General features: G+C 41.4%; 1 protein-coding gene across 7 annotated transcripts in view; it reads right to left on the bottom strand.

Moving 5' to 3' along the window:
• Positions 1-14,417, bottom strand: part of enah (ENAH actin regulator) — a 126,147-nt gene that overhangs the window by 74,316 nt on the left and 37,414 nt on the right. The window contains exon 1 of one of the 7 annotated variants that reach the window (XM_061705183.1): positions 11,217-11,667. The exons of 2 other annotated variants lie outside the window; for them this stretch is intronic. In XM_061705183.1, the coding sequence (XP_061561167.1) occupies positions 11,217-11,233 (17 nt within the window). In that variant the 5' untranslated portion in view covers positions 11,234-11,667. Of the gene's footprint in view, positions 1-11,216; positions 11,668-14,417 lie in introns of those variants that run through there. 4 more of the 7 variants (XM_061705182.1, XM_061705178.1, XM_061705184.1 and 1 more) reach the window with 4 other exon arrangements.

Raw genomic sequence — 14,417 nt, 5'->3', positions numbered from 1 at the left:
ATTGCCCTTCAGGCCTGCCATAAGTAAATGAGTATGAAATGCCACTAAATCCTAAACACCACTGTGCAGCCACCCCTTTCACATTATACTTGTTTTGAATCATTTCCGCATTGCTGATTATGAACATGAACTACCAGTACAGTGGGACAAAAAGGTAAAAGAAAGAAAAAAATGGAAAAAGACTCATTATTTGACAGTTGGACCAAGCCTACAGATGTGCTACTGATTAACAGGTTAGTGGGTGCGGTCAACTACTCGATACTGGTGAAGCACAAATTTGTGTTGCTGAAACAAGCCGGTAAACAGAATGGTTCAACCTTTTCGGAGCTTGGGCTGTAAATTTGTGGGGAGTTTCTCCTGTGAGAGTTGATGATCTCAGATAATGGAAACTGAAAGAAGTAAATTAAGGGTGACAATAGAGCTAATGGGTTATTCAAGTGTAAGTGAAGTTGGGTTTGATTAAGAAGAAGGAGTATAAGAGCAAACAGAGGAGCTCTAGGGAGAGGTCCTGGATACATCTGCATCCTTCCTCTTTTTGTGGTGAAACCATTTCCAGTTACCTCCCTGGGGCTCTTTGCATTCTGACACTCATTGGCCATATCCAAACCCATCTGCACATACTTCCAATGAGCCTTGAGCTCCTTTGTCCTCAGTATACTTTGCTTCTCACGGCTTTAGTGTTGGAGAAAAAACATAACTGATACATCCTTTTTTTTTAATATATATATTTACATATAAAAAAATATATATATATTTTTTTTTATATAACCAAAAAATGGTTTTGGCTGCATTACACTCTCCATCAAGAGGCATTTCAATCTTTATGAGTAGCAAATTTGGCTAAAATGAAAACTGTTATACAAACACAGTGGAGATAAAATCTACATGGGCTTGCTCAAATGCCAGGTCTTTGTGATACTATATATATAGTATATATATATATATATATATATATACACATTTTTGATCAAGATAAATATTTTTAAAACTTTTTCCACCATTAATGTGACCTACAGTACAAAAAAATGAAATAGGGAAAGTAAAGATAACCGAGTTTTTGTTTTGTTTTGTTTTTTTGCATTGAGTTGTACAGGTTGTATGTCACATTAATGTTTGAAAAAAGTTTAAATGATTTCTCTTGGTGCCTTTTTATATCACCAAAAAAAATGACATTTAAACAGGGGTATTTAGACTTAATATTCACTCTATCATGATGTTCTCACAAAGGACACCAAGGTTACTGTTTTTTTTTTTTTTTTTTTTTTTTAATACATTGAAACATTTACTGATGGAGCCATGAGAAAATACCCTGTAATCATAAGTTTGAGTCATCTCAACCAGATGGTAGGATAAAAAAAAATAAAATAAAATTCGAGCACGAAAGAACCGACACGTGGCGTGATACTGCGGGAAACACCCCAGGTGTGACGAAGCAGCCATCATCGCAAGTGACTAAATATAGTGGCTAAGAATATCTGTGCAAAAATGCACAGCGTTGATGTGGCAATGAGTAAGTGTGGCAGGACAATGTGCAGGCCCTCCAGCAAGATGAACAGGCAAAGTGATTTCAAGAGGATGTTGGTTGTATTTCTATGAGCAAACGCCAGCAACCTTTTTTATTTGTAACTGAAAAGATATCAGTCATTCCCCAACATTGATGCGTTAAAATCAAAATCTCTATTCAATTAACAAAAGCTAGGCTTCTCAAAGTCAACAGTTATATGGCATTCAGCCACAATATATGGAGTTTAACAGTTAAACCTTGAAATACAACTCCATAAATTTGTTTTCAATCTTAGAGGTTACACAGTATTTCTATGAAAATGAATGATCAGTACGGTATTTGGATTATTTTGGTTAACTGTCTCCTGCATTGCACTTCTACAAAAACCACTAATTGGAAATTGGGAGGGGGGGCATGTAGGATGTTACCAACTCGAACAATCATTCTACCAGGGGTGTCAAACTCATTTTAGTTCACTGGCCACATTCTCCCCAATTAGATTTCGAGTGGGCCAGACCACAATATTTGTGGCTTAAAAATCCATATATAACAACTATTCAAAATTTCCCCCCACTGTTTTGGTGCAAATTTCGGAAAATATTCACATTTATTCATTAGTATCTTGTTGCCAATCATGAGCAGTCTGAAATTTTAAACCAAACATTATTGCAACAGTATTATGAATCATTGAGCGTGCATCACTTATGCATCCTTTGTAAATTTATACATAAATATTTAAGCTGTGGCAGTGCATCGGAGACAAAAACAAAAAGGTTCCAACAAACCAACCTATTGGGGTTGCCAATATTTTTGAGCATGACTATACGCTTTACAAACTCAATTCCATTCAAGTTGGGACATTGTGTTAAATAAATAAAAACAGAATACAATGATTTGCAAATCATGTTAAACCTATATTGAATTGAAAACACGACAAAGACAACATATTTAATGATCAAACGGATAAACTTTATTGTTTTTAGCAAATAATCATGAACTTGGAATTTTAAGGCTGCAACACATTCCAAAAAAACTGGGACAGGGTCATGTTTACCACTGTGTTACATCACCTTTTCTTTTAACAACATTCAATAAATGTTTGGGAACTGAGGACACTAATTGTTGAAGCTTTGCAGGTGGAATTCTTTCCCATTCTTGCTTGATGTACAGCTTCATCTGTTCAACAGTCAGTCTCCGTTGTCGTATTTTACGTTTCATAATGCGCCACACATTTTCAATGGGAGGCAGGTTTGGACTGCAGGCAGACCAGTCTAGTACCCACACTTACTTTTTACTACGAAGCCACGCTGTTGTAACACGTGCAGAATGTGGTTTGCTGAAATAAGCAGGGGCGTCCATGAAAAAGACGTTGCTTGGATGGCAGCATATGTATGTACCTGTATGTACCGTTCAGCATTAATGGTGCCTTCACAGATGTGTAAGTTACCCATGCCATTGACACTAACACAGCCCCATACCATCACAGATGCTGGCTTTTGAACTTTAGGTTCATAACAGTCCTTGGTTCTTTTCCTCTTTGGCCCAGAGGAGACGACAATTTGAAATGTAGACTCGTCGGACCACAGAACACTTTTCCACTTTGCATCAGTCTATCTTAGATGAGCTCGGGCCCAGAGAAGCTGGCGGAGTTTCTGGGTGTTGTTGATAAATGGCTCTTGCTTTGCATAGTGGAGTTTCAAGTTGCAGTTACGGATGTAGCGCCGAACTGTATTTACTGACACTGGTTTTCTGAAGTGTTCCTGAGCCAATGTGGTGATATCCTTTACACATTGATGTCGGTTTTTGATGCAATGCCGCCTGAGTGATCGAAGGTCACAGGCATTCAATGTTGGTTTTCGGCCTTGCCGCTGACATGCAGTGATTTCTCCAGATTCTCTGAACCTTTTGATGATATTATGGACTGTAGATGATGAAATCCCTAAATTCCTTGCAATTGTACGTTGAGGAACATTGTCCTTAAACTGTTCGACTATTTTCTCACCCACTTGTTCACAAAAAGGTGAACCTCGCTCCATCTTTGCTTGTGAATGACTGAGCAATTCAGGGAAGCTCCTTTTCTACCCAATCATGGCACCCACCTGTTCCCGATTAGCCTGTTCACCTGTGGGATGTTCCTCACAGGTGTTTGATTAGCATTCCTCAACTTTCTCAGTTTTTGTTGCCATCTGTCCCAGCTTTTTTGGAACGTGTTGCAGCCATCAAATTCTAAGTTAATGTTTATTTGCTAAAAACAAAGTTTGTCAGTTTGAACATTAAATATCTTGTCTTTGTAGTGTATTCAATTCAATATAGGTTAACATGATTTGCAAATCATTGTATTCTCTTTTTATTTATGTTTAACACAACGTCCCAACTTCAATGGAATTGAGGTTGTATATACTCATACATGTTTCACTGACACGCAACAAGCTTTTACATAGTATGCAGTATTCCTATATATTGTGTGCCCCTCGCTCGAGTAGTTATAACACGCCGCACAGAAAGTCATTGCCATGTCTGTTGGCTTGTTATATAGGCAAAAGTACAGACGACAGTACTGCGTGGGTCTTTTTTCCCCGACTCCCCAGTGCATAGTAAACATAATAGAGTCGTAGGTATATACAAGGAAATCCTCAGCTCTTGTCTGCGCCGCTTCACCGCGACACCTGCGAGATTTAGTTCTCATGCTGGCGGTTGAGGTCCCGATAGCCGTAGGAAAAATTGATTTCAGCCTCTAGCTCTGCATCCAATGCTTTCTGCTAAGTCTTTCTCAATACACGCCAGTTCCAAGTGATCAGCATGGAGTTTGGGATAGTTGCTAGGCAACCATAGGTGACCACGTTTCTTCCCCTGTTGACTGATTTTCCCTATCCACTGGTCACGTATTCCTTTTTCACTTGGAAAGCCAAAAAAAAAAAAAAAACTTGCCACTGCCTGAACCATTTGTACAACCAAATGCCACACATTAAACCATCGTGACATCGCTAAATCATGCGACAACTAATTTACAAGGGCGGGAGCAACAGCATGGAACAATAGCACACAACGCCGAATTGGCTCGTGTGACGTCACAGCGCCGGATAGAGTCGAAGACCGGAAGGCGCTGGATGCAAAAGGCAGAAGCCGCAATCTGCATCATATTTATCGTTTTAACTGCTGTATATCTGCTATATAATCACTTCAAAATGCAAGATGTGGTTTGTAAAGGGGTTCTAGAGTTTTAAAAAAATTTTAACCTCTTTGTCCTCTGATCTTTAGTGTGCTCCTGAAAATTGGCATTGTCTGGCCTTCAGAAGTGCATCAATGTCATTTAAGTGTTGTCAGTCCACCCTCCAGTGGACAAAATGTACAACAAAAGTTAGTTTTATTGAAAAATAGCAGTGAATGTGTTCTCCATCCCCACGGGTCGGATTGGACACCCTGACGGGCCGATTCTGGCCCACAGTCCGCATGTTTGACGGCCCCGAGTTAGACAATGTATTCTTGTTAATTAGTCATCTAATTTAAGGCATTACGGCGAAAGCATCGTAGTCTGGTAATTACCTGGACCATCAACTGATCGAGTTGAGCACCACGGTTGTTTAATGAGTAGAATACATGCAATCCTCCTGGATTCAATTAGGTACAGCAAGTCAATAACAGAAACCATTAAGCTCAATAAAGGGATAGCTCCCTAGAGGAAGAATCCACATGTGGTTTTTCCCAGAGATTTATTGTGCTGAAATGATTGCCCTTTTCCACGAAAAGCAACGCAGATATTATCGCCTCCCGTTGTTCAATATTGGAATCCCCGGAAAAAAAAAAAAAAACTGACTAATACAGTACAACACTTTTTTCAGTGACAAAAAGTATGGTTTATTACGTATTGGTGTGAGGGAATGTGTGGTTAATGTCAAGTGGTAAAAGTTACATACAACTGGAGGACGACTAAACTAAACGGAATATTGTTGTTGTTCCCCGGCCCCGCCTGTGTGGAGTTTGCATGTTCTCCCCGTGCCTGCGTGGGTTTTCTCCGGGCATTCCGGTTTCCTCCCACATCCCAAAAACATGCTGCCCTCGACCGCGCTCTTTTGCAAAATATCCAAACAGCAAAATGGTAAATTATGCTTAACATTTGCATCATGGAAAACGAGAGGCCACAAACATACTGTAACCTTTTTTTAAATATTTAAAAAAGGAAACAAGGTATCAAACAAACACCTGTAAACGGCTTACAAAAGGGCTTGTTTGCATGCACATATGTAAGTCCAATGCCCTCTGAACAAACTCAAGTTGCGCGCACACAAATGTGTAAGGTCACGGTTAACGATGCAATGGCACCATGCACACGAGTAGCTCTTTTCTGGGTGTTTCCAGGGTTCAGAGTGCAGGCTGTGTTCAGTGGGAGCCTCGCACATTTAACAAGACGTTTAATCACGTTTACCATTCAAACGGCCACAGGGAGCACATTGACAAGAGTGGAGGTCTGGACTGCATTAGAGTACACGTCTCATATATGCCTTCAAATGAACTGCTGCATGGACTTATTGAATCGGTCACGAGAATAGTGAAATGACGTAAACTTCCCTTTGAGGTTCATTTAAAAAAAAATAATAATAATCTGAAAAAGTGAGCTACCGAATATTTGTAAACGGGAGGTGACATTTTATTTTTCACCAAAATTATTTTTATGCGAAAATCACTATCATTAACCGCTATCGAATACTGCACACCAGAACGACAGATTCCGACAGATTCTCCTTGCCATTAACTTATTTTTCATTAACTATTAAGTTATTAAATTGATTCGTTAGTTCGCACTGCCATCATTTTTGCACGTAAGGATGAAAGGGTTTGCGGATTACAAATAAAAACTGATGTCAGATGTTACTATATACAGTGGAACCTCGATAAAACAGACCCCAATATAACGGATATGTGTTCAAAAATAGTTTTCATTTTCAAGTCTTTGGAGTCTGGAACATGCTATTTTTGGTACAGTAACAGGTTTTTTGTAAAGCTCTTCACCTTTGGCAACTGATTTGGAACTAGGCAGCACACAAATTACCCACTCATGAAAGCGACTCACCTATGATGAGAACTGTATGTCAACGATGTCACCATAACCAAGCATACCGACGTGTGAGTTTGGATAAAACGTGAAACTTTCAAACATTTTCAAGTTTTTTTATATCCATCCATTTTCTACCGCTTATCCAAGGTCTGGTCGCGGGGGGAGTAGCTTTAGACTTCCCTCTCCCCAGCCACTTAAGCCAGCTCTTCCGGGGGGGACCACGAGGCGTTCCCAGGCCAGCAGAAAGACGGAGTCTCTCCAGCGTGTCCTGACTCGTCCCTGGGGTCTCCTCCTGGTGGGACGTGCACAGAACACCTCACCAGGGAGGCGTCCGGGAGGCATCCAAATCAGATGCCCCAGCCAACTCATCTGCCTCCTCTTGATGTCGAACTCCCATGCACCCTCGAGGACCCTGCCGAGGGTGTAGAGCTGGTTCACTGTTCCACGGCCAGGACGAAAACCACACTACTCCTCCTGGATCGGAGATTCGACTTCCCGACGGACCTTCCTCTCCAGCACCCCTGAATAGACCTTACCAGGGAGGCTGAGGAGTGTGATCCCCCTGTAGTTGGAACACACCATCCGGTCCCCCTTCTTAAAAAGAGGGACCGCCACCTCAGTCTGCCAATCCAGAGGCACTGTCCCCGATGTCCACACGATGTTGCAGAGGCGTATCAACCAGGACAGCCCTACAACATCCAGAGCCTTTAGGAACTGAGAACCCAGACTCTGCTTCCTCATGTCGGTGGGATTGAGGAGGTCTTCGAAGTATTCTGCCCACCGACTCACAACGCTTCAGCGACCACCAAAGCTGCATTTCGCTTGGTCAGCCAGTACCCATCAGCTGCCTCAGGAGTCCCACAGGCCAAAAAGGCCCAATAGGACTCCTCCTTCAGCTTGACGGCTTCCCCACCATATGGTCACAGCTCCGGTCGTCCGCCTCAGCAATGGAGGTGGGGAATATGGTCCACTCGGACTCGATGTCCCCCGCCTCCCCCGGAACATGAGCAAAGTTCTGTCGGAGGTGGGAGTTGAAACTCCTTCTGACAGGGGATTCTGCCAGACGTTCCCAGCAGACACTCACGATACGTTTGGGCCTGCCATGTCGGACCGCCATCTTCCCCCACCATCGGAGAAAAAAATTGCTTTGTGTTTTTGCTGTAGTATTAGAGTGTAACCAATTATCAGCTGTCAATTCTTTGTGTGATTTTAACAAATAATTCTGATAAGTATGTGTACCTGTATGCATTCATAGATGCATTTAGCTTTCTACAGTCCTACAGCATGACCCTCTAATTAAGCCCCAATGTACTGCTAAGGTAGTTTGGCAACAGATCCATTAACGTCGACAATCGACCACAACCTAGGGTGCATTGCATCCGAAAATAACCCCTATCTTTCCACAGCAAATCCATCACCAAGTCAGTCTTTTACCACCTCAAAAAGAATTTACAGTTTCCTCCCATCACTGAATGACTCAGGAGCACAGACCCTCATCCATGTCAACAACAACTTCCCATCTGGACTATTACAACATTGTCTTGGACAGACTCCAGTGTGTACAGAATTGTGCTTCCTCGGTTGTCACCTCCTCAGAACTTAGACAGCACTTCTCCCACACTTTAATGCCGATTCACTGGCTCCCAATTAGGCTCGGCATAGCTTCAAACACATCTTATAAACATATCTTCACTTGCATCTACCATAATACTACATATACCTTAAATCATTCTTGGCCAGATCACCCATGAGAACGAGAACTCGCTCGAAAAGGGGTTTTTATTTTGTTGTTAGATAAATGTTTTGACATTACTGATCTCTTCTATTCCTACACCGAAGCTCGCTACCATACTACTGTAATACCCTTTGAAATCATTCATCCATTCATCCATCCATCCCTCCATTTTCTCAAAAAAAAGATCTGTCCACATTAGTGTCGCGGTTGAGTTGAAGCCTAGCACAGATGGCTCTGGGCGTGAGGCGGGGTACTTCCAGCCAATCGCAGGGTGCATATACAGTAAATTAACAACCATTCCCACCAATGGACAATTTAGAGTCTTCAATTAACATAACACGAATGTTTTGGGAAGGTGTGAGGGTGTCAGATTACCTGAAGAAAACCTGTGCAACATGAAAACTCCAGAGGAAGGCCTGATCTAGGATTCAAACCCAGAACCCGAAAACAAGAACACACTATGCTGGCTTTTAATCATTTTCCCATAAAATATTGTGGTATACTGTCATCGCTTCAAAGTGCTCTATGAATAAAAGTGTTATTATTATTATTATTATTGTGTTTAAAACCATCTTGTTTCTAACTACTGTGGACACTGTAAGTGACCTAGTTTGTACTGTATAGATAACCTGCTCGCCTCATTATCTTTAGTTCACATGTAAACACTGGCATAGGTTCTACCATTTTAGGCGTTACATTTGGTGGTGGAATTTTAATTAATGTGCCTTAAAACTATGTTGGCAAACAAACCCTTCTCACTGAAGTTTGCATGATTCTGGCAAACATGCATACAAACGCACACACCTGGATTTCATGAGGCCTCAGGACTGACAGCATGTCATTCATCAAAATGCCACAGTTCATCTTAACCAATTTAACTGCAAATCTACATTCCTTTTTTTTTTTTTTTTTTTTTTTTTTTTTTATTTGAAGTCAATCCGAGATAATAATTTTAAGTAAAACTTAACAGTGGTACGAAAGAATTTTCTGATTTTCAGATGCATGGATAAGAGGAAGCCTTTACAACCAACATCCACTCCTACCGAAAAACACTTCCTTCCTAGGGAATTTTCAGCGCCGGTATAACATGTTTATCAGCTAGACAAGCTGGATTTGTTTGTGTCATGTTATGAAATTCTACCTTCTTAATAATTGATATGTGTCTTGTGTTCTGGCTGTTAAATGTGGAAGTTGGCAATGTAGGTAAACTGTATCTGAGCCAAGCCTTCAGGGTACTGGCAGCACTACACGGAAGGGAAATCCTTGGAAGCTCTAAGAAAAGCAACCTCTGACAGTTCAGACACCAGGGGAAAAAAGGATTCCTCACTGTTAATAGCCCAGATGCAGCGAAGGAAAAACTAAATGTAGCAGAGTGCTGTGTGTCAATAATTAACTTATCTGCAATTATCATTGACAGATTTGCGGCCTATTTTCATATATTTTTGGAAGACCAATGTGGTGATCATAGAATGCAGCAGGTTCACAATATTTTATGTTTGGACAGTTCTAAGAGTTATCATGTTTCACCAAAATCCAAGTTATAATATTTTCAAAACTTTGCAAGCTAACAAACCAATACTAGTGTGAACTGTTTTTGACAATTTTAACTAAAAAAAAATAAACGTTCTAGCCCAACTGTGCTGTTAAAACTGTAAAGCTAAACAACCAATAAAACATGTTTTTAGCATATACAGTATGCCCACTGACCGCGAGAACTGTCCTTCAAACACATGCTTCAGGCACCTCCCAGAGTCCAACTCAAAAACGAAACCGATCAATGTCAAGACGGTCAAGAAAAGGTGATCACCCTTACTTTGTTTAAATAAACTACATGCCTTGACTAATGAACGCAATATTTTGAACAGGTGATTCACGTTAAAGGTTTGTTTTGCTGAAACAGTCCGCTTAATAATACTGGTCAAAATCAGGTGCATAAATTAGCCATTAAACTATTAATTATACTGATTCTCATTCAAATTTCCCTTGCTATTCATCGCTACAAGCCGAGAGGAACAGCGATTTACAATTGTTCGTCCGCTAAATAATATGTCCTAGTTTTCGCACCAAGTCAGCTGAAATTTCAAACATTAAATGTGTGTGTGTGCAACATACAGTGATTGCTGTGAAAAGATGGAGTTAAGCTCTCAAAAACTATCATTTTTGCCACATTTTATGAAATATATTGCTAGAAAACAGTTTCAATTGCTCCTAAAAAAACAGACTGCGATGATAGCTGTCTTGGTAGATCACTGACATTCGATAAACATCACAAGTTTGATGTATGAGTCTCCGAAGTGCATTCAAGAAGATACAGCCACCTTTCGTTCATGCTTTGTAACCCAAAGAAAGAGGGACAATCAAACCTGAGCAATTCAAACTAGAACAAACGCTACAGTAGGTAAAAGAGTGAATGGCAAAATATTTCAAAGCCTGGTCTTGAAGAAAGTCCTTCCCTGCAATTATATTGAGCAATAGAAGCGCAGCACGAATGAATAACAAAACAAAACGAGTCATCTGAAAACCATCAGCTACCTACCAATGGATTTCCATTTTAGATGCCAGCACACATCTTTCATTGAGGACAAAAAGGGAAGATTTGCAATGTGGATCAGAAGACTGGACCTGCATGACTCCACATGCGGATTTGCTCAGTGCTACCTTCTAGGGCTTGCTTTTTTAAAACCCCACCAGCCCCACTTTTCACCAGTCCTTTCTAATACACTGCAAACGTTTCACTGGTCTTGAGTAGCCTCTCTGTCTTTGATAGACCTTCCCCTTTCTATGTAGATTTGTGGTTGGTATCTCAGGTAATCTGACAATTTCCCTCTCTCTATCAAACTGTTGTCCTCTTCACCATAGCGGGGTTCCAGTCACCCGCTCCCACAGAGTCTAAGAAAAGCCACTGTATCAGGGGGATTCCTTACTTATTCATACGTGCCATGTCAGCAAGTCAGCCAGTACGTGAGAAAGCGAGCCAGCCGTCGAAAGAGTCAGCGGTGCTCTTCCCATGGCAGCAGCAACCGCCAACAAACATACACAGAGTTCATTCAGTCCTGGCTTTCTCGCTGCAGCCGCAACACCAGCCAGGTATCCAGGCAACAGGGTCTTGCGCTCTCGGGGCTCCGTGACAGAGGCTATGGGAAAGCTGCTATGTAGAGGAAACACCCCAAAGGGGAAGCAAATAGCCCAGCTCGCCTCAGCTCCGGAAGGTTCCACGGTGGTGGGGAGTGGCTGTCTCTCGCCTGTGCTAAAGCTAACTCAGATTGCTTGCATCCCACTTGATCTTGCAGTCTTTCATCTGTTCGTGGCTCCCTCCCTGCCTCCCTTTCCTATCTTCGCTTGCAGCTTATCTGCATTACTCTCTGTATGCGCTATTTGTAACCTGCCAGACACCCACCTAACTTGGCCCCCTCTCTCTCTCACTCACAGAGAGATAACTATGTTAAGTGAGTTAGGAAGATTGAGCCAGTCATAATTAATAATGTTTGGTGGCACTGGAACAAAGGCCACTCAAACATGAAGTTAAACACGCTCCAGTGACACAACGGATTAACAGCACTTCCAGCTCTACAATATAAGTAAGCTTATTGTAAAAAAAAAAAATTCTGCCCGCTATTGACTTATTTCCATTTCTTTCATAACTGAATGTGCCTTGTGACCAGATTATGATCAATGTTATTGTGAAAGTAATTCCACTAGTAAAAATGATGCATGAGTCCATACTTAATAATTTGGTGGTTCTTGGTTGTCTAGGTTTACAGGGTATTTCAGCCAAATGTTTGTTGAAGATGCTGACAATCTTACTGGCTTTTACTAGCTGCTATGCCGAGCATATGGTTGCTTTAAAAAAAATATATATATATATATAGTTGAACATTTATTTATAGTACTTTTTTTTTTGCACAGAAGAGATATGATCTGCAACAATCAGATTGCAAATGGTTATTCTACCTGGGCGTTTGCAATGTTTGATTGGAGTTGGGATCTCTCACTGATGATTCCATTCGATTATGATTCACAATACAACTTCATTGAATTACTGCTCACCAATGTACCTCATTGAGTCTTGTATAGATGAATCTCGATGCGTCTTGAATCGATGCATAACGAGTCTTTAATCAATGCATTTCAAATTGATGCGGGTACTGTTGATGCAGCTAGAATCATCAATCCATCCATCCATCTATCTAGCCATCCATCCCTTTTCTCCACCGCTTATCCTCACTAGGGTCGTGGGCGCGCTGGAGCCTATCCCGGCTATCTGCGGGCGAGAGGCGGGGTACACCCTGAACTGGTCACCAGCCAATCGCAGGGCACAAATAAACAAACAACCATTCGCACTCACATTCACACCTACGGGCAATTTAAAGTCTTCAATCAACCTACCACGCATGTTTTTGAGATGTGGGAGGAAACCGGAGTACCCGGATAAATCTCACACAGGCAAGGGGAGAGCATGTTAACTCGACACAGGCGAGGCCGGGATTTGAAACCCGGTCCTCAGAACTTGTGAGGCAGATGTGCCAACAAGTCGTCCACCGTGTTGCCTATCTGGAATCAATGCATTTAAAAAAAAAACACATTTAAAAAAGATTTTACTGTGCTGTTATTACTTTTAAAACAGGATTTTATAATTATCCATGTCTCCTTGATTAACTACAGACACATTTGATACCACTATCTTTTATTTAAACATACAAATTAGAATGTAAAATTTGCAAACTAAGCGCGTATTAAAATGACTGGCAAAAATATCACAATAGCCTTTGTTAAATTGATCATGAATCATTTGCATCTGCATCACAATACATTTAAAAATCGATTATGTCTTCTATGGTGGAAGGGTGGCAAGTGGTTAGCACATTTCTGAGGTTGGAGGTTGGGGGGCTCCAACCTTCCTGTGTGGAGTTTGCATGTTCTCTATGTGCTTGTGTGGGGTTTCTCTGGGTACGACAGCTTCCTCCCACGTTCCAAAACAATGTATCTTAGGTCAGTTAAAGACTACATCGTCCATAGGTGTGAATGGTTGTTTGTCTAAATGTGCCCTGCGAATGAATAGCGACCATTTCAGGGTGGAAAGTCAGCTGCGATTGGCTTCAGCACACCCGCAACCCTAGTGAGGATGTAGTACAGAAAATGGATGAATGGATACTGCTCTCTTCCCAACTGTTTCTCTAAAAAATTTTGCATGGCAACTAATATTAATCCCTTTGAAGCAAATAAGAAGGAATACAAATACATTGCAACCTCAGTTCACATAACATTTCAATTCACGAACAGTGTCTCGGAACGAATTAGGTTTGTGAACTGAGGCATTTTATTCGTATTTAAATGGAGGGAAATAGAATTAATCCCTTGCAGACCCAGAACCAAATCACCTTTGCGCGTCGATGCCACAGACTCCCAGTGAGGAGCAGATGGCACGGCCCCCGGCATGCACACAATGACCGGGCATGTAGAAACATATTGATACATGCTTTGTGCTGTTATTATACCGAAATGGAAGTTTAAAAAAAAAAAAAAATGAATGTGAAATACATGACGTACGGAGCGGACGACATTTAAGCATTGTGACAGGAAGCAATTGTTCCGCTTCGATGCTGTGACTATTTGTGAAACAAAGCATAGTTTGTGAACCGAGGCAATATGTCTTCGAATCCTTTGTTCGTTACCCAAGTCGTTCATGAAGCGAAGTTCCACTGAACAAAAAATTCATTTTGGGACTTAGAGGTGGGTGGAGTTGTCAAAACATTTATTCAGTTGTACTATTACGTTAGAATAATGTGAATCAAGTAAAAGTAAAAAAATAGTGCGGCACGGTTTACGACTCGTTAGCACATCTGTCTCACAGTTGTGAGCCCGGGGTTCAAATCCTGGCCCCGCCTGTGTGGAGTTTGCATGTTCTGCCTGTGCCTGCATGGGTTTTCTACAGGTACTCCGGTTTCCTCCCACATCCCAAAAACATGCATGGTAGGTTGACTGAAGACTCTAAATTGCCTGTAGGTGTGAATGTGAGTACGAATGGTTGATTGTTTCCATGTGCCCTGCGATTGGCTGGCGACCAGTTCAGAGTGTACCCCACCTCTCGCCCAAAGACAGCTGGGATAGGCTCCAGCACGCCCGCG

The sequence above is a fragment of the Phycodurus eques genome, chromosome 18 (genome assembly GCF_024500275.1).
Source record: "Phycodurus eques isolate BA_2022a chromosome 18, UOR_Pequ_1.1, whole genome shotgun sequence".
In the NCBI taxonomy this organism is placed as follows: Eukaryota; Metazoa; Chordata; class Actinopteri; order Syngnathiformes; family Syngnathidae; genus Phycodurus; species Phycodurus eques.
This window is presented reverse-complemented; position numbering and strand designations above follow the sequence as displayed.